At 62.3% G+C, this 20,047-nt stretch overlaps 1 protein-coding gene across 1 annotated transcript; it reads right to left on the bottom strand.

Moving 5' to 3' along the window:
• Nucleotides 1–4,321: 4,321 nt before the first annotated feature.
• INSRR (insulin receptor related receptor) lies at nucleotides 4,322–18,819 on the bottom strand. Its single transcript, XM_044266613.1, has 22 exons — nucleotides 18,735–18,819; nucleotides 15,314–15,865; nucleotides 13,654–13,957; nucleotides 13,421–13,563; nucleotides 13,072–13,216; nucleotides 11,560–11,774; nucleotides 11,182–11,308; nucleotides 9,608–9,846; nucleotides 9,062–9,229; nucleotides 8,775–8,970; nucleotides 8,610–8,651; nucleotides 8,319–8,539; nucleotides 7,998–8,134; nucleotides 7,751–7,913; nucleotides 7,442–7,547; nucleotides 6,749–6,801; nucleotides 6,337–6,566; nucleotides 5,742–5,852; nucleotides 5,449–5,608; nucleotides 5,038–5,167; nucleotides 4,785–4,919; nucleotides 4,322–4,562 (listed from the first exon to the last, which is right to left on the bottom strand). The coding sequence occupies exons 1-22, from the start codon at nucleotides 18,817–18,819 to the stop codon at nucleotides 4,322–4,324; spliced, it is 3,903 nt and encodes a 1,300-aa protein (XP_044122548.1).
• Between the last annotated feature and the right edge of the window lie 1,228 nt (nucleotides 18,820–20,047).

Below are 20,047 nucleotides of genomic sequence, written 5' to 3' on the forward strand. Positions count from 1 at the left end.
GCTCCAGCCGCCGCCCCGGGAGCTGGACCCGCTCTGAGTTTCTGGCCTACTCGCTCTCACAGCCTACAGGTGGGAGCATCTACCTGCGGCGATCGGGGTTACTCGGTGTGTTCCTTGTTGGCTTCCAGCCCCCCCATACCACTGAGGTCAACCCCTTATCTTCAGCCCCGCGTGTGGAAATACCCAGCGTGCTTTCCGTTTTCCCGAGGCCACTCCTGACCCCAGCGCTGCGGCTGGCCGGCAGCAGCTGCAGGACCAGAAAGGGCATGAAGCAGGGCCTCGGCCCAGATGTGGGGGCAGGGGATGGGTCCCACGGGGAGGCGTGTGCCAGGGGAGTCTCAGGCCACCGGCGGCGGCGTGCTGGAAGGAAAGGAAGCGTCCAGGCGGATTGAAAGGATTGAAAGGAGCTCGGAGGGTCGGGATGGTGGAAAGGCAGGTCGCAGCGAGAACTGGGAGGCCTCCCTCCAGGGACGAGGCAATGGAGAGACAGCGATGGCGACCAGGGATGGAGGGATGGAGAAGACAGTGGCTCTCGGCCCCTGGCAGGGTGGGCACCGGGGAGGCCGGGCCTCCAGGAACCGGCTGTGTGATGTCGAGCTGCTGATTCGGCCGCTCAGATCACTGTTTTTATTTATTTATTTTTTAATTTTTAAAAAGATTTTCTTTCTTTATTTGACAGAGAGATCACAAGCAGGCAGAGAGGCAGGCAGAGAGAGGGGGAAGCAGGCTCCCTGCTGAGCAGAGAGCCCACTGCTCAGGACCCTGGGATCCTGACCTGAGCCGAAGGCACAGGCTTGACCCACCGAGCCCCCCAGGCACCCCTATAATGTACGGTCTTTAACAAACACATGGAGAGGATGGAGGGAAGCAAACGGAGGTCCCCCCGCAGCCCCGCCTCCCAGCTGTGCACGAACACTTCCAGGCATCTTTCTGAGTTTGCCCAGGGAGATGCAAGACGGGGCTCCCGTATCGCTTGTCACCTGGGCTCTTCCCTCTGTCCTCACCGCGGCCACCCTTCCCTGTGCTTCCGCTGCAGCTTTCAAGGGACACCGCGGTGGGGCTGCAAGGGTCGTCGGTGCCGGGCTGTCCCGCTCGTGGAGCGCTCTGCGTTCATGACGCGGTTTCAGCCCTTGACCTTCCTTCACCGGGGACTCTCCCTTAGGGAAGGCTGCTTCTAAGGGGTCCCCGTGCTTCCCGCGCCCCCGGTCTGGTCTTTCACGCAGCCCCACCTTCTTTCCTCCTGTGTCGGGGTGCTGCTGGCCGCACCCCTGAGCTCCAGCTGCCCGTCTCTCTCTTTCCTCCGCCTGCCAGAGCGGAAGGGCCTGGTCTCGTTTTCTTGAGGGTCCTTCTTCCTAGTCTCAGGATTTCTTCCCGCGTCTTCTGGGGACCCTCCAACCCCCCATCTCCCTGCACCTCTGCCTACTTCTCCCTCCTGCAGCTTGGCAGGACCAGCCTGACCACCCCCCCCCGAAGACTGGGGACCCAAGAGGTCCCTTCATCCTCTGCCCCTTCATATCTGGAAGTGACCAAGCGGAAAGTGTCCCTGTTGTGCTCACAAGTGGAGGGGGAGGTAAGATGTCGGTGCAGGGGTGAGTGTCCAAGCTTCCACTGCGTGCGGAAACAGGTTCTGGGCTCCCACCCCCCGCTGGTCTGTGCGTCTCCCCTCCCTACCTTCCAGCACCCAGCCTTCCCCATCCTGACAGCTGAGAAGGCCTCTGTGGTTCAGAGCCGCAGCCCAGGGGGTCATTTCTGGGAGAGAGGCAGGAAGGAGTATCTTGTGCCCTCTAACGGATCCCCCCTTCCTCCTAGGATTTCAGTCACCATCTTTGTGCTGCTGGTGAAGAAGAACTTCCTTCTTCCCAGGCCCCCCCTTCTCTCCCCTGCTGTGGTGGGAGCCATGCAGGTCGGGGGGAGTGGCTCCCGGCCTGCTCAGTGCTGGAAGCCAAACCCTTCCGGTGTCCTGCCTTCCCAGGAACCGAATGAGGGAACATCTGATACCCAATATTGGGGGCCAAGATTCCTACAATACTGTTGCCCATGATTCTGGGCCAGGGGCTAGTGTCCTGGCTTTGGAGAAGGGCAAATACCCCCGAGTTAGGGCAGGGTGCTCCCCTCGCTCCTCAGCACACCCACTCGGAACCCCCAGTCCCACAGCCATAGCAGGGACCTTGGAACTCTGCCATGCAGCCCCTTTGAGACCCCTACTCTGTCAGTCATCAGGGGTGGCTGAAGCCTTGTTCTCAAGCTCCTGACCGTGCTCCCTCGGGCTCATCAAGAACCTCCACCTAGGGCGCCTGGGTGGCTCAGTGGGTTAAGCCGCTGCCTTCGGCTCAGGTCATGATCTCAGGGTCCTGGGATCGAGTCCCGCATCGGGCTCGCTGCTCAGCGGGGAGCCTGCTTCCTCCTCTCTCTCTGCCTGCCTCTCTGCCTGCTTCTGATCTCCTCTGTCAAGTAAATAAATAAAATCTTTAAAAAAAAAAAAAAAAGAGCCGCCACTTACTCAGCCCTCCTTTCTTCCTTTCCGTCCCTTCCTTCAGTCCGTCCCCATCCAGACCACCCGTGCATGTGGGACAGGCCGTGTGCAGGACTCTGCAGGTTAGGGGTATGGGTGGCAGGGAGAGGGCTTGAGCCCACTGCTGCTGTCGGGGCCCGTGTGCTCCGTGGGAGGCTGTGGGTCTCCCCCCGGGGCTCCTGTGTGGAGCGTCCCTCCCTCCTAGTCCCCGGGGGGCCGTCAGAGACCAGCCCGCGGGGAGAGAGCCTCCGCGCTCCCGGCTCGCTACGCTGTGGTTCCACCAGCAACCATTGGGGGTCACTGTTGCTTCAGCGACCAGTGACCGGCAGGGTCAGGGCAGGGGTCCAGGGGACCGGGGGTCCTTGCCGCCCATCTTGACCCCGGCAGGGCAGGGCACAGGAGCTGTAAGCGCTCGGGCAGACACGGTCTCCGCAGCCTCTCCCCAGGCTCCGCGTGTGCGGCCGTGCGTGGCCGCCTGGGAGTCCGGCCCCGAGGCCGGCGCGGAGAGGCCGGTACAGAACCCGACCCCGGCCAGCCCTTCTGCCGCCGGCCTCCTCCCGGAGACTTCGGTCCTTTATCTGCTGCTCCTCCCCGCAAATGCCCCGCCGGCCTTGGCATCGGAGCCCGGAAAGAGACTCCGCGGCTCCTGCCGCATGCCCGGGGGCATCTCTGTTCTGGCGCGCAGGGCGGCGGGGAGCGGACACGCAGGCTCCGAGCGGACGCGCCTCCCTGCCCGGCTGCGGCTGGGGGCGTCCAGCGCCCACCGGGCAACACGGCCCCTCCCCCCGCTCTGTCCGCCCCCGGAACCGCGAGGGGCTCCCCAGAGATGAGGGCGGGGTCGTCCTGCGCCACCGCCACAGGGACGCTGGCAGGTCAGGTCAGGTCCTGGCGGAGCTGCGGACAGCCGCGCGCTTATCCTGTATCCCCACCTCAGGGTCAAGTCCCCAAGGAGGAGGGAGGAAGTTCAGCCCGTGTTAGCACCAGATAGACGGAGAGGTAATGGGCTGCCCGGGGCCAGGGCACAAAGAGACCCGCATTTATTGTGTTTTCTCCAGCCTTCCCGTGAGAGGCAGGGGTGCCGCGCAGGAGCGAGGGCAGGGAGGAAGCAAGGCTCTTGAAGCCCCAATCACCCAAGGGTAGGAGGGAGGTGGAGGGGAAGGGCCTTCGAGGAGGGGGGGAACTGCACCGAGGCATGTGCCTGGGGACAAAGGAGGAGGAGCACCAATCTTGGGGGTTCCTGGGTTCAGAGAAGGAGAGGAAGGGGGCAGGCAAGCTACCTGGCTGGGCTGGGACCTCTGCTCACCCAGGTCTCTGGGTTCCCCCCACAGCACCTGATGTGGGGCAGAGGGGGGCGGTGAGACACCCACCCCCAGCATTCCAGACAAGGACAGGGAGGCCTGATGCGGGCTCCTCTGCTGGTTTCCAGGGTGCGGAGGGCGCCACATGTCCACAGGAGACCCAAAGCTGAGGCTGGGGTTCTCTGGACCCCCCCTTCCGGGTGGGTGAGCCCCGTCTGAGTAGGGCCCCCCTCTCTGAGGGCCGGGGCCTCTCCTCCACTCGGGCTGGGACCTTGTTCACTTTCTCGTGGAGAACTCAGACTCCCGAAGAAATCTTGAAAGTCTCTGGACTCCTTAAGGGCGAGTCCGCTCGGAGCCCCCCAACCCATCTTTCCTCTCCTGCTCCCTGGTGCAGCCTGGGCACCCCCTGCCCTTTCTGAGCATGGGATGGGGTGTGAATGTCTGCACACTTCATGGCCACAAAGGTCAGGACCCTTCCTCTCCGCCAGTCATCCGGGGAATACGGCGCCCCTCAGTGCCCCGGACCCCCATTTTGGGGGCGGCAGCCTGAGGAAGCCTCTTCTGGGGTGGGCAGAGAGTCAGGATTGACATCAGGCAGCAGCGCCCCGCGGGCCGCCCGGCACTCTGGACTGTAGTAGAAGGAAAAGAGACGGAAGGAGGGCCGCAGCTCGCCCCGGATGCTGTCCAGGATGTGGGTGAAGGCGGGTCGCAGGCGTGGGCTCTGCTGCCAACAGCGGCGCATCAGCTCCTGCCTGGTGGGGTGGGGACAGCATGAGAGGGGGCCGGCTGCTGCAAGGGAGCCGTGGGAGCCTGCCTCTGGGAGGACCCCAGGAGAGTAAGCAGGGCTGTAGTGGGGAAGACTCAGCTGGGGACCAGCGGACAAGAGCACATCCAAAGAGGCGGGCCAGAGTCATGGGGGCAGGGTGGGTAGACAGAGCAGGGATGAGGAAGGGGTGGGGTGGGGGGTGACTTACAGCTGAAGGGGACAGCTCTCCAGCTCCTCCAGGACCCCACCATCCATGACAAACTTGAGCACCTGCTCGTTGGATAAGCCCTGGTAGGGCTGTTCGGCCAAGGTCACGATCTCCCAGAGCACCACACCGAAGGACCTGGAGGACACGCAGAAGGGCTTGAGCCCAGCACCTTGCACGCTGCTCAGCGCATCCAGGCCTCATCCCGGACCCCACCTCCACATCCCCCAAACCCTCTGCTCCAGCCAGCCCCCACCAGACATCCGAGTGCGTGGTGAAGATTCCATCTTTGAGGGACTCGGGGGCCATCCAGCGTACGGGCAGCAGCCCCTTCCCACCCTTGCGGTAATAGTCAGTTTCGTACACGTCTCGAGTCATCCCAAAGTCTGGAAAGTGAGGGTGGACAGGGATGGGGGCAGCAGAAGCACATGCCAGCCCCTGGCCCAGGGATACCTCTCCTGGCCTTCTCCCCCTCCATAGCTTCCAAGAATTCTGGAATGTGAGCGCTCAAAAGAACCTGAGAGATCATCCCAGCCCAGGACCTCTGGCCTTGGACGGGGAGGCTGTGATGGACAGGCTGTCGGGTGGGCCTGAGTCTCCCAGCCCAGCTTAGGGAGAGTCCCTCTGTTCCTCAGGCTGCCCCATGCCCGCCCGGCACCGTCTGTACCCCCAATCTTGACAGTGAAGTCCTGGGACACCATGCAGTTCCGGGCCGCCAGATCGCGGTGCACAAACTTGTTGGCAGCAAGGTAGGCCATGCCGTCTGCAATCTCGCCAGCCATCTGGATCATATCTCCCAGCGCTGGCCGTGGGAGTCCTGGGTTGTTCTAGGGCCAAGAGAGGGGGCTGATGAAGAAGGAACCTAGAGGTTGGACTCCTGCCCAACCATCCCCCCCACAGCTGTGCCCACGTCTTCTCTAAATCCCCAGCCCCGTGGCCCAGGGTCTTCCTGGTCTCCACCTCCGATTCAGGCCGCAGAGATCGAAGATGGCTCTTGAGGTCCCCCCGGGTCATTAACTCCATGATGACCAGAGTTGGCTGGCCCTGGGACACCACACCCAGGAGACGTACCTGGGACGGACAAAGAGCCTGGTTGCCGGTCCACCCAACACCCTGACCCTTTACCCACCTGGCCAAAATGTTGCCCTACTGTGACCACCACCTGACCTTGACACCAACCCTGACCCTAAACCCAACCATGACCGTAACCCTAATTCAAATCTGCCAATGACACTGACCCTAACCCATGACTTTGATCGTACCCGTCATTCCAATCTTCAGGATTCACCCAATTCTGACCTTGATCCCAATCATGACCCTAATAATGATCTAGACGCTCAATACTGACCCCCATCGATGAGGGATCACAGCCCTAGCTGTGATTCTGCCGTGGCCCCACCATGACTCTAACCTAACCCCAACCATGACTTTTACCTCAGTCCCAACCCTGACCTTGATGGTACCCTGACCTCATCCTTGACCCTATGCTTCTTATCATGTGACTTTCACCGTAATTATGGACCCTACCCTGGCAGTGTCCCCGATCCTTCCTTACCACATGGTGACACTTGAATGCCTTCATGACAGAGGCTTCCTTGAGGAACTCGATGCGTTCTCGCGGACTGGCCAGCTCATTGACGGTCTTCAGGGCCACGGGCGTGGACTCCTCTCCGGCCTCTAGCCCTTGTGCCAGCCCCTCGTATACCATCCCGAAGGAGCCCTGGCCCAGTTCCCGGATGATGGAGATCTGCTCCCGAGGCACCTCCCACTCATCAGGGACGTACACTGAGAGGAGGTGGGAGTCATGGGGCGGGAACACGGCCTCTGCCACGCCCCCACCCACCTCTCTCCTCTTCAGAAAGGCTTGGGTCCCAAGGCCGCCTTGTCTCAGAAAGTCTCCGGGAGCGTGCCTCTCCTCTCCTCCTGCCTCCCTTTCCCACACCCTGTCCCGCCACTCCCGGACCTACTCTCAGAGGCGCTGAAGTACTCCGGATTCACAGAGGCATACAGGGTGCTGCTTCTGAAAGAGGGTGGGGGGGGGTCAGGCTGGAAGGGTCCTCAGGAAGGAAGGAGCAATGTCAGAGAACGAGAAGGAGGGATACTGCAAGGAGGAGCAAAGTCCCTTCCTCCCGTCCCTGGCCAGGCTGTCCCTGGGGAGCCCTAGACACTTTCCAAGCGGGTCTTTGTCCTAGGCCTGGGATCTGGGGTCTGACAGACTGTGGACAGGGAGGACAGGAGGAGGGCGGCTCCTGCCTCCTCCGGTAATCCTCAAAAGCCAGCTAATCAAAATTCTGCCTCCATTGCCCTCTTGTGTTCAGCCCCAGGGCATCTGGCACCAACCAACCCAGGGCACTCGGTGAGGTCTCCTGTCTCTTCCCCTGCTGCCTTGGCTGAGAACACGGTGACCAAATGAACACTCCCAGTGCGCCCAGACTGGGGAGTCCCCGGAGGGGAAGACCTGCACTGGTAACATCAGGGAAAGTTGGTCCCTCAGACCGAAAGGTGGTCTCCCCCATGCTTCCCTCAGGGGATGTTATCGCTTCTAAGGAATGTTCTCTTCCGGTCTCATATACCACCTTTCAGGGACCAACCTTGTCATGAGGGCTGGAGCGGGGGTGGGGGGGGTGGGGATGGGGACCGGTAGGACCGGGCATCATCACCTCTTCCTGCTGTAGAAGAAACCAAGGGCAGCAAGAATGATGAGCAGCATGAGCCCCACGGGGGTGACAGTGAGAAGGACGTGCAGTCCCCCGGAGTCTTCCTCCTCTGGTGGTCAGAGGGCAGGAGATGGTAGGGTCAAAGATGGAGAAGTCAGAGGGTAGAGGACACTTCTGTTTTCACCATGGGAAGTGAGAACAGGGGCCCGGTGGAGTGGCCACCACGTTCCTGTGGTTTCTACCACAGGAGACGTGGCTGGGGACCCAGCTGGGGCTGTGGGGGTGCATATCTGGGACCAAGGCCACCCCTACCTGGGCCGGGGACGTAGAAAGCGATGCTTTCTGTCCAGGAGCCATTCCCTGCCAGCGAGGTTGCCCGAACTCTGGCAGAGTAGTTTCCAGGGGGTAGCAGGGCCAGCTGGACGCCCCCGAACTTGGCGTACCGCAGTCGGGACACACACAGCACAGTGGCCTCCTGAGGGCAGGGCAGAACGGCTGGCTGGGAAGAGGGCGGACATGCCGTCTGGGTCCGGGTTTGGGGGTTCCCGCGGGTACCTACCTCTCCCAAGCGGCGGTACTTGATTTCGTATTTGAGGATGAGTCCGTTGGGGTCCGGTGGCTCTAGCCAGCGCAGGAGGACACTGCTTTTGCTGGCCGCCTCCCAGGCCACCTTCCCTGGGATGCCATCGGCTTCTCCTGCAGGAGAGAGCAGCAGGCAGCCCCGCCCCTCAGCTTCACGTCCAAGCGCCTGGGGGCTAATCTCGAGGGTCCAGGAAGCTCAGGGCTTATGGGGACTGGAGTCGTGGGGACATCGAAAGTTGGAGCACTACCTGGGTAGAGTAGTGGGGGCGGGTGGGGGCGGGTGGGGGGGAGAACCTACTGTGGGGCATGGTGCGCGCGAAGACGAAGGTGGCGGCGCTGCAGCCCACGGTGTGCGCCGCGTGGTTGCAGGCGTGGATGTCGATGCGATATTCCGTGAAGTGGCGCAGGCCACTCAACACTGCGCGCTCCCGGGGCACTTTGTCCTCCTGGATCTCGAAATCCGAGGTGTTTCCCCCAAGCCGGAGGGCCCCGGCGGCCCGGCGCTGCCTCCCCGAGTCCCTGGGGAGGGCGCGAGTCAGAGCCGCGGCCGCGCCCCGGGACCGCCACCCCTCAGTCCCGCCCGGCTCACCTTTGAGGGTTCTTATGGATGGACGTCACCTTCCAGGGGGATCTGGGGAGACCAGGGAGGGCCGCGTCAGGCCCCGCCCCCGCCCCGCCCCTGCCCCGCCCGCCCGCCCGGCCCCGGCCCCGCCCGCCAGGCCCGCCCCGTCCCCGCCCCCGGCTCGGGACGCACTTGGGGATGGTGATGGCGTTGTGCAGAAAGTTTTCGAACTTCTTCTGGAAGGAGGCCTCCTGCGCCTCCAGCGGCGGCAGGACCTGCCCGGGAGGGGGGTGCTGGCAGGGGCAGCAGCCGGGCTCCGTCTCGGCTTCCGGCTCCTCGTCTTCGCGGTCGAAGCGGGGGTCGCTGTGGCTGGTGGGCAGCCGCAAGCCTGGCGCGGCGCGGGGAAGAGGCGCGGTCAGACGGACAGCCCCCCGGCGCCGCCGCCCCGACCCTCCGGCCTGCGCCGCTGCCCTGCGCACCGCGGTGGCAGTAGTCGTTGAGGTAGAGGTCGCCGTCCTCCGCCAGACGCTGCCACAGCACCAGGTAGTAGGTGATGTTCCCGTTGCGCTGAGTCGGTGGCTTCCAGCGCACCAGCAGGTGGGACGAGGAGTTGGACGTGGAGATGACGTCCTGGGGCACCGTGGGCGCTGGGGACGCAGGTGGGGTGCGACTGAGGCGCCGCGGATCCCCCTTTCTGGTACTGTCTGGTAATGGCCCTTCTCTGGGGTCCAAGCCCTTCGCATTCTCCCAAGGAACCTCCCCTTCCTGGAACGCAGAATCCTGGCCTTCCCACAGCCCTGGAAGGCCCTTGAATTGGCTCAAGTATTCCGCCTGCCCTCTCCCACCCACAGCGTCCCTAGGACCTTAGACCCATGCCCTCTGTTCTCTCCAGGACTCAAACATCTGGCTTCCCAGTCTCTAGGGGCCTGGTGTTGAAAGACCCAGCCTCCCTATTTCTGGTGCCCGGGTTCCCACCTTCCCAACGGGCTATCCAGCTCCCACCCCCTTCAAGGTCTTCCGCATACCGGCCGGCAGGGTTCGGAGGTAGACGATGGGGCTCTGGGCTCCTTGGTGGGGGCTGTCCTCAGCGGTGGTCAGTGTGATGGCCCGTACAAACACTGCATATTGTGTCCAAGGCTTGAGGGGTGCAAGAGTCACCCCGGGTTCCTGGGTGCGGCTTAAGGGCAGCTCCACATCCAGTAGGTTCCAGCTCTGGGTCCCGCAGGCGTCTGGACCTATGTGCTCTGTGGCGTTCTGGAATGGGCTGAACACCCCATCCCTAGAGCTGAGGGGCGGCTCAGCCCCAGCCCAGTTTCTAGCACTCCCATCCTCTCTGAACCACCATAAGAAGGTCACTGTCATTCTTCCAGTGTGCGTAAAGGCACCCGCTCCTTGGGAGCACCCAGTGGGTGGGTCTGCTGAGAGCTGGGACTGGGCCAGGACCCACAGCAGGTCTGAGCCAGCACAAAGCCATAGTCAGGCTGCGAGGCCATGATGCTAGGGGAGCTTCCTGAAGGACACTTGGGATTCTCTACCTTCTGAGCCCAGAGGCAGCTGGGTACAGCTGTGTGGACTGTGAGCCGCACGAGCCAGGCAGGGGGTGCCGTGCACACGGCTAGCCCACTTGAGTGTTCCTTGAAGTGTGGTCTATGGACCAGGATTACCTGGGAGCTTGTTAGAAATGCATATTCTCGGGCTCTCCCCACCACTAACTGACTCGGAATCTGCGGGGATGGGGCCCAGGAGTCTGTATTTAGCAAACCCTCCAGCTCCCCATGCTGGGGACCTTCACCTCACAGTGAGGCCCAGGAGAGCCTTGGCCATTTGAGCTGGCCTGGAGCCATGGACACGCCCTCCTTCCTCCCACCCCAGGCCCTGTGCTAGTGGGAAACGAAGACCTCCCCATCTGAATCCACAGGAAGGCTTCCAAGCTAGGTGTCTCCCTCTTCTGTTGACTGTAGACGTGGAAATGCTCCCCACGCTGCCCTCCCGGCCTGCCATCCCGAACCCACTTTTCTCCTCTAAGAATTCTTGTTTTGATTCCTAGCCACGCTTTTGGAGAGATCCTTCCTGTGGTCTAACCACGGTCCCTCCTACTATGGTCAGTACGCTCTCTCCAAAGCAAAACCAGCCCGTCCTCGCCTGTCCCGCCTCCTTCCGTTCCTTAGTTTTTAATGAAATGCTGGCAGAGCTCCGCATAAAACCGGCCAAATTAGTGGGTGCTCCCCAAACCGCTGCTGGGGCAGGAGCCTGTGGTCAGCACAGAGCATTAACATAGTGAATTGAAGTTTAATTATCCGAGCCTTCCCAGCGGGGCGCCTCTCCTGGTCTCTCAGAAGTCCTGACTGTCCTCTCCATTTCACGGCTGAGGTGAAACTGAGGCACGGAGGGGTGAATAAGGTGAAGGGAGAGCCAGGCGTGGGCCCTACAAGGGAGTGAGTCTTAGGGGTCCTGGCTCCTTGCCTTTCTGCATCCCAGCGCTCTGTCCTCACCCCTCACCCAGCTGCGTTTGGGAACAGATGGGCGGGACCAGGTCTGACCCCGCCCACAAAGGGGGGGACTCTGGCCCCGCCCCTCTGGCCCCACCCCCGGCACTCACGACTCCTTGTAGTACACGATGAAGCTGAGCAGGTCGCGAGCCTCCAGCGGCTCGTAGCGCTCCCAGCGCAGCAAGATGCTGTCGGCCTGCGTCACGTTGGACACGAAGCGCAGGGTGCGAGTCTGGCCTGGCGGGGCGAGGGGCCAAACACCTGCTGTCAGCCGCGTCTGCCTCGGCCCGAGTCGCCTGCTCCGAGCCCCCACCCTGACCCGGCGGAGGCCACCCGCGGCGCGGCCCCCAAGAGCACCTATCACCTTGTGGGGGGCAAACGCCCCCTCCCCCCACCCCCCGGGGCCGTGTCTGGTGTGTTTCAGTGCGCGCGCGCGCGTCGGGGTTTCTGGGGGTCCTTAGCTCTGGGGTTGTGGTGTCGGGCCTCACAGGCGGCGCGGTCTCCGTTGGTGCGGGGGTTGATCTCGGCCTTGTTTTGCCGTCCCCGAGTGCCGGTCACCTCCTCCAGGCGGTAGATGTGCTCCAAGCAGAGGCGAGGGTTGAAGGCGAAGTAGATCTTGCCCACGGGAATGGTGAGCCCCGCAGCCACCCAGGACCCCAGCTGTTGTAGGTTCTGGTTGTCCAGCACGTACAGAGTGTAGTTCCTGGGCGGGGCGTGGGGGTGGGGGAGAGACCTTGCGCTGCAGGGGAGGTGGAGGCAAGGGGTGGGGAACCCGAGCGCCTTATGGGCCCCTCCCGGAGGGGCTGAGCTGGGGGCACAGGAGAGAAGGAGCCCTCAGCCTGGGTCTATGCTTCTCCAGCTGGAGTGTGGGTACCCCTGGGGGTCCACGGCAGTTTAGGAGACACGTGAGAAACCACTCAGCTGGATGATAATGTAGAAATTCTCTGGGGGTGCCTGGGGGGCTCAGTGGGTTGAACGCCCTCTTGACTTTGGCTCCAGGTGGTGATCTCAAGGTCATGATCTCAGGCTGGTGATTTCAAAACCCCTCTAGAGTTCTACTCTGGTGTGAAGCCTCTCTCTTCCTCTGCTGGCCCCCTACTCCCAGCCCGCGAAGAGGTGCGTGCTCTCTCATTCTCTCTCTCTCTCTGTCTCTCTTGTAAATAAGTAAAATAAAACAAAATAAAATAAAATAAAACAGGGACGCCTGGGTGACTCAGTCAGTTAAGCAACTGCCTCTGACTTAGGTCGTCACCCCAGGCAGGAAGCCTGCTTCTCCCTCGGCTTCTCTCTCTGTCTCTCGTGAATAAACAAACAAAAAAATAAATAAAGTCTAAATAAATAAATAAAAATAAAACAAAACATTCTCCGTGTTTTGAAAAATCCTAGCTATGTTATAGGTGGGTCTTGACTGGTAGGTGGCGGGGATGGGTTTCAAACCCAGGTGGTCTTGCTCTGCTGTTGAGAGCGTCAGAAAGCAGTGGTGACCTATGTGGACTCTGATGTCACCATAAACGATATAGAATATGTGTGTTCCCTGCACTGTTTTAAGTGCTTTGCACACAACAATGTAAGTAATATTCACAACAACCCTAAGAAAGAAGTAGTGTCAGGGGCGCCTGCATGGCTCAGTGGGTTAAAGCCTCTGCCTTTGGCTCAGGTCATGATCTCAGGTTCCTGGGATCGAGCCCCACATCGGGCTCTCTGCTCAGCAGGGAGCCTGCTTCCTCCTCTCTCTCTGCCTGCCTCTCTGCCTGCTTGTGATCTCTGTCTGTCAGATAAATAAATAAAAAATCTTAAAAAAAAGAAAGAAAGAAGTAGTGTTATATTAAACCCATTTTACAGATGAGAAAATTGAGGACCACAGAAGTTAAGTAACCTACCCAGTGTCACACATACGCCACAGAGCTGACTCCAGAGCCCATGCTCTCTCCCCCTGTTTGGGAGTGTTAGGGAGGACATGTGATAGCGGGAGCTGGTCAGAGGCTGGTCAGACCCCTTACCCATCCACCATGGCGTCCCCTCGGATTAGTTTGAGGTTCCTGAAAAAGCCCAGGGACACGAGGGCAAAGGAGTGCTTGATTTTGAGGAAGCCAGTGATGGTCTCGATGAGCCCCAGGCTTTGCTGTAGTTCCGGCTCTAGGTTATCTGGAACCAGGGAAGACAGGGCTGGAGCCGGCTTGGGGAGGTGTATGGCTGGCAGCGGGGGTGGGGGGGAAGGTGCTGATGGTAGGGGTAGCAGGGAGGGGGCCCTGAGGACTGGGACCAAGGGTGACAGAAAGCAGGGCTTTAGCTGGGTCACTGTCAGGGGCATGGCCGGGGGCAGAGGTGTGCCCCGAGGAAGGTACTGACAGCCTTGGCGAAGGTTGATGATGAGGCTCCCCTCCACATGGGTGCAGCCCGCCAGGTCCTGTGCCACCTGGATGGAGTCGATGGTCTTGGTGCCCACCTTGCACTCTTTGGGGCACAGCCCCTCACACTTGTGGCAGAATATGCTAGCAGGGGCAAGCGGAGGTGTGGAGTGAGCCCCGGACCAGTGGGGACCCCTTCACTGATCCAAGAGTGCCCCCATGCCCTACACACACCTGCTGCTGTTGCGGGTGAAGCCCGGGGGGCACTGGGCCAGGCAGCTGCCCTCGTGGATGCCGAAGGTGGAGGCGCGGCCGGGCACAGAGCGCAGGCTGGCACAGCGCTCCACTGTGACACAGCGCCAGGACTCATGCTGGTAGGTGCCTGGAGGGCAGGCCCGGTGACAGGCGCCCTGGAAGTAGAGGTGACGACAGGCCAGGCAGGCCCGGGGGTCCTCTGGTCGGCTGCAGCCCCCCAGGCATTCGGAGTGGCAGCACTCCCCCCCAGCTGTGCAGGCCAGCCCATGGGGACAGGGACACACTGTGGACAGAGTGCGGAGTTAGGCCTCCCCCCGACACCCCCGTCCCGGTGCCAGCCCCTCCCCTGGGATAACACTGAAGGGCGGCTTCCGGATTCCTCCAGTGCAGATGACAGTGGTTGCTGGCTTGCTTTTCCCCAGATGGGGCTCTTGAGGACCAGGACCATGGCCCCTCTCTGTGGCTTCCCATCGCCCACAGCACGTGGTGGGGGTTCAGAGCTCAGGACAGAGCAATGACCTTGTCTACCAGGACTGCTTCTCCCCAGCCTGCTGTCCTGTCTGGGCCCTGTGCTCAGCTTGTCACTGGGCATGGTGCCAGGGGGAACCTGCCCCCTCTCCCGGGCAGTGAGGCCTGGGGCCGGTGGGCCTGTGAATGTGTGTGCGAGGAGGGGCCGCCCCTCCTCCTCTCACCTGTGCATGCCTCCACCCTCCCTGGCTCTGTGCCCTAGGTGGGGGCCACACAAAGTGGCCGCTGTTGGGGGTTGGGGCTGGGGGCCCAAGGTCTGCGAAGTCTGCGGGTGGCAGCCTGTCTGGGAGCGGGTGGGGGGGGTCAGCGAGGGCGTGTTGATACTGTACATGAGAGAGGACGAGCAGCCACGGTGTTTACAGCCAACACAGGGGCTTGGGGCCGTGGGGCGCAGCGGACACAGAAGGGATCAGGTTACACTTCTGCTGTGGCGCTGAGGCTTTGGGTGAGGGTTGGGGACGCCGGGTCTTGTCCCTAGCCTCTGGAAGCTTTTCCTGTTCTCCCCTGTAACTTCTGTTTCCTCCTCCCATCACTTCCCCCCTTTGCTCTGCTTCCTTCTGTTTTCTCTCCAGGCCCCTTACTTGCTAAGGGAGGACCCCACTGTTCTGTCCTCAGTGAGCTCCTCCTTTCCCTGCCCACCCGGCTCCCCTCCCCCCAAATACTGCCAGCCTGCCCTGGATCGCCTGTGCTAGGACCACTTTTATCAGGAACCTAGAACCCCCGCCAGGGCCCAGGCTCTGGTCTAATGCTGAGAGAATAGCTCATTGCCCCTAACGACCCCACGCTTCCCTTACAGATGAGGGGACGGGCTCAGACACGCACCCTGCGCGAAGCCGGTAGGTTGCACAGCTAAGATCGGACGGAGCCCAGGCCGTCTGGCCTTGTACTTAGCCGCTGCCCCACGTGGCTTCCCTCCCCCGTGCCCACCTCGCACATGTCCCGTCCCCTCTCCCTGACTCCTGGCTGTTGTCCTGCACGGTCCCTTGATGGCCTTGTGCCAACTCAGTTATTGAATTCTTCTGACCCATCCTGTGGCCGCCCAGCGCCCACCCCACCCGCCCCTGCCCTCCCTGTGCGCCCACCCCCGCTGGTGTTCTGGGCTGGGGCCCACCTCTCTGGCAGTGGCTGGAGGTCCAGCACCTGTAGTCGGTGTGACCGCCGAAGGTGGTCCTGGCGCAGGGCTGGCCGGTGGCACCCAGCACACCGGGGCACACGTCCGCGCACTCCTCACGCAGCTTGTTGCCCACGATGTGGTTGGCGCCAGGTGAGGGCTGCAGCAGGCCCCAGTCGATGGTGGAGAGGTGGCAGAGCTCCTGGTTCTTCTCCACCCGCACGGCCCCGCGCAGCACGGCCCCCAGCGCCGGCAGCCCCACGTCCCGCAGGTGCGGCATCTCGTAGATGACCAGTGCGTAGCCCAGGAAGAGGCGGGCGCCGCGCACCACCGCCAGGTTGGGGAACAGGTCCCGCAGGCTCTCCAGGCCGTAGACACGGAAGAGGAGCAGGTAGTCCGTGACCTGAGTGAGGCGCGGGAAGCTGAGGCCGCGGAAGTCCTCGCCGGTGGCCGTGAACATGAGCAGGATCTGCAGATGGCCCTCCACCACGCTGCAGTTCTCCAGCCGGCGCAGCTCGGCCACCTCCGAGCGGATGTCCAGGCTGGGACACACTGTGGGCACAGGTGGCAGCGGCCGTCAGTGCAGCTCGGGCCTGGCACCCGGTCCCGCCTGGGGAAGCTTTGGGGGAGGGGAGCCTCTCCGAGAGCAGGACATCGCCCGGGAGCAGGGCGCTGCTGTGGCCTCCTCCCTGGCTTCCGAGGCTCCTGGCAGCTTGACGGGCCCCCTGCCGCCCGGGTGCCCTCCTGGTCTGTTCTGCCCTGGAGAGCCAAAGGGTCTTCTCAAAAAAGGTTGGCTCCCATTCCTCTACCTCTTTCAAGTTCAGGTCCTTACCCCAGCAGGCAAGGCCTCTGCGGCCTCTCTGACCCCATCCCCTGCTCTCTCTTCTTCAGCCACACTGACATTTTTGCTGTTCCTCAAACAGGTCAGCCAAGCTGAGGCCTTTGCACCTTCTGTTCCCCCTGACTAGAACACTGTTCCCTCTAGATGGTCCCTCACCTCCTTCAAGTCTCTGCTCAAATGTCCCCTCCTCAATGAGGCCATCTCTAACCCTCCTTCTAAATACCCCTTGCCTCACGCTTCCTATTTTATTTTTCTCCTTAAATCTTTACACTGGCTAATATACAATTTCCTTATTTTGTTTATGGTAAGCTCCAGAAGGGCAGGGATCTCGGAATGACTCATTGCTGTCTCTGTGGTGCCTGGTATAGTGCCTGGCACGAAACCGGTGCTCGGTCAATGTCTGACCAACGAGCGGATTCCACGGCTGAGACCAGCGCCTCATACATCCCTTCCCACCCTGGCCTGAGGGAGCTCCATGGCTGCTCCTCACATTGCTTTACGCTGGAAGGGACGTTCCAACTCCCCATCGCCGGAAGTTCAAACTTAAAATCCCTCGGGCTGACATGGCGCGGCGTTGACACACACAGGCCCACAGGAGTTACGCCAGCCTCGGCGGGGTTCCTTGGCCTGGCCACACTCAGCGCTTGTCCACGAACCGCAGGTCCAGCCCGCCTCCTCCGATCCCGGCCTGAGTCACTCACTTCCCCCCCAGGCTGGGCAGCACCGGCCCTGGCACCCACAGTTGCCGTCCATGTTCCTGTCACCCTCTAGGGAGGGGATCTCCCGAGGGTGGGGCGCTGCTGGTCAGCACCGTGTCCCTCCACGGCGCTCAGTTCAGGGCTAGAGACACCCGGGACCATAGTTTGAATCCATGGACATTTGGTTCCCAAGTCCACTCCTCTCCTGGGGACCGGGGTGTGTCCGCCTTCTTCTGACCCAGGCCCACTTTCGTTTCTCTCCCCGAGGCACCACGGACCAGTCCCCGGAGCGGGCTGGGTACCTGGGCCCAAAGCGTGCTCTCACTTTGCTCCTTCGGCAGCAGGAGATGCAAGTCTGAATTCTTGATCTGTTCGGCCTTTATCTACGCAAGCCTGCCCGGCTGGCTAGCCTCCGCTGCCTCGCTCCCTCGCTCCCTGCCTGGCTCTGGGCACTCTGCCACAGCCCACCCCCACTCCCCCACCCCTGCCCAGCCCCTGCTGAGGAGGCGGCCCCCTGGGGCTTATATCAAACCTTCTCCCTGTCATCCCTAAGGGTCTCCGTGCTTGGCTCTGCCCAGTTCCTGTGTGTGTGTCTGAGCACACACAGGTACACAGGGGCGCGCACGCACGCCTCCCCCCCTAAGACAGAATGAGAAAACACTTCTAGCCCTCCAGGCAAAGGCCAATCAGGGCCTACAAGGCGCCCACATGCCACTTTCCCTCATGCCCCTGCCTCTCTAGGGCTCCCCTGATGGGAGTCATTTGGAAAAACAAATCCTCGACCTTCACAGATTAACCCCTGCCTGCCTCTTCTCAGGACATGGCCCTGCGCAGAGCTGCACTGGGAACAGGACATCTGGGTCCCCTGTGACCAAACAAGCAAACGCCACCCTCCGGGCCCCTCCCAGGGACGTGCCCCCTCCTGACAACCGTGCTCCTGGCTGGCATCCGTGGTAACCTGTCCTGGTGCAGAGTGGAGGAGGGGAGGGGAAGGGCTCTCTCTTCCTTGTCGGCAATGCCTTCCCAACGAGCGCTGTTCGGGGGACCCCTGACCCCAACCCATTTGCAGCTTTCCTGTCTCCGACCTGCTCCTGGGAGCCCTTGGTCTGAGGGCGTCACGGGACCTGCCAGCTGGGCGCACAGAGCCGGACCCCTGAACCGTCTCAGTCTGGAAGGCGATGGTGGGGTTCGGGAAGGCCGCGCTCTTAATCCTTCCCCTTTGGAATCCTGCCGCTCAGCTTCTGTCCCCCCTCCCCGCCCTCACCAGGCTCCCCGCAACCCCCATGTGGGCCCCCTGGTCTAGATCCTCTACCCCTCCCAAACTCTGCATATGGGAAGCCTCTGACCAGAAGGGCTAGTGAAAGGCACCCTCCATCCCAGTGTGGGGGTTCTGAGTATGGGGGCCATGGGACCAGGCCCTGGGCACTGGTCAGCTTTCCCTCCCAGTCCTCTGAGCCTCAGTTCCCTGTCTGCACAATGGGTTCGGTTAGTTCATGGTGCCCAGTTCTGAGCTACCCATCCCATCCCGGTGCCTGTCGAGTTCAGTGGCCTTGGACATGAGCCCTAAGACTCTGCCTCCATCATGCCATTCCCATTCAGGCATACTGGGATCAGGGTTTCATAAGTGGGAATGGAGGGCATCTCTTCATCTCTCTTTCAAGGTCCTTCTCGCATCCCAGGGAGCTGAGAGGAAATGCTTATGTGGGAGAGTTAACTGCCCTTGCTGGTGGGAAGTCCTTCTGAGAGCTAACCACAGCCTTCATGTTGCAGGAGGTAAACACCTGTGCTCCGGCTGGACACTCAGTTGTCTGGCCTCCGGGCTTGCCGGGGGGTGTGGGAGGGGTGGAGATGGGGGTCCAGGAGACAGTGTTGGGCGACTTACCCTCTAGTGTGTCCAGGCCAGATCCCAAGGAGAGGAGGATCAGGAGCAGGTGTGCTACCCACGCGCCCAGCCTGGGTACTGCCATTGTCCCAGCCCTGCCTCGTGCCCAGTCCTGGCTTCTGCAGATGGCTCCGGGAAGAAAAAGGGTCTGGCAAGCCCTAAGGGACACAGAGAGGCAGGCTTCAAGGGGGAGGGAAGTGTAGGGACCCACCGAGGGGGAATCCACACAGAGATAGCAGGAGACGGAATGAGAGCCATGGGGACGCAAAGACAGCCACAGCCAGCCACCGACAGCAGCCTGTGGCCCAGCCACAGACAGAGACTCAGTCTGAACCAAGGGACAGGGAGATGAGGACGGAGACGCAGACTGCAACAGAGCAGATGCGGAGAGGCCTCCGGAGGGAGAAGGGCTCGCAGGGTGCGAGCAAATGGCAGCCCAGGAGGCCTGCTAACCCGGAGCAAGAGTCGAACCGAAGCCGGGGGAGCTCGCCCGGGAGAGCGGCACGGACCGGCCCGGGAGAGTGGCCCGGATCCTCGCGGCCGCCGGGCACCCGGGCGGGAGGAGCGGCAGGTGGCCGCAGAGACGCGCGCTATCTCCGGGCGCACGGGGGCCGCGCCCAGCCCCCGCCCGCCCCGCCCCAGGGCCAAACGGATTGGCTTGCGGGGACCTCCGGCTCTCTCCGCCCTTCCCGCCAAGCCAAAATATTTAGCCTGACAACTGAGGGGGGACAGGTCTGTTGGGGGAAATAAGGACAAAATACAGGGGGTGGTTGTCTGGAGACCGAGCTCCCCTATCGCCCCTGCGGACTCGCTCACGTGGGGCTGCGCTGCCGGCGGAGGAGGGGGGCCGTGGCCAGGGCTGCGCTGGGCTGGGGGGGACATTCTGCGGCGGGAGCCCTGACACCCGCTGGGTGGCTCCTGGCAGACGCCAGCGGGGCGAGCTTGCTGAACCCCGGCGGGACCGCGAACCGGTCCCGAACGCGCAGGCGGTTCGCCTCTCCCGGCCCCTCGCAGCCACCTGGGGGCCGCCACGCCCGCTTTCGCGCGAGGCTCGGTCCCATCGAAGTCCCTCGGCCACAGCCAAGATCCTGGCCCTGCCTCTGACCGGTCGCCTTCCCAAACCAGGCTGCCGGTCTGTCTGTCTGTCTGTCCGCCTCGGGGCAGCGGGCCCGGCGGAGAGTCCTTCGCGCGCCTCTCTCTCTCTCTCCCTCTGGGGGGGGGGGTGCGCTCCGGGCGGCCCTCGCCGCCCTCTCTGCCCGAGGGTCTCTGCTCCGAGACCCTTTGCTCGCCCTTACCGCCCCCTCCCCGGCCTA

This window comes from Neovison vison, chromosome 10 (assembly GCF_020171115.1).
Source record: "Neovison vison isolate M4711 chromosome 10, ASM_NN_V1, whole genome shotgun sequence".
NCBI classification, from domain to species: domain Eukaryota; kingdom Metazoa; phylum Chordata; class Mammalia; order Carnivora; family Mustelidae; genus Neogale; species Neogale vison.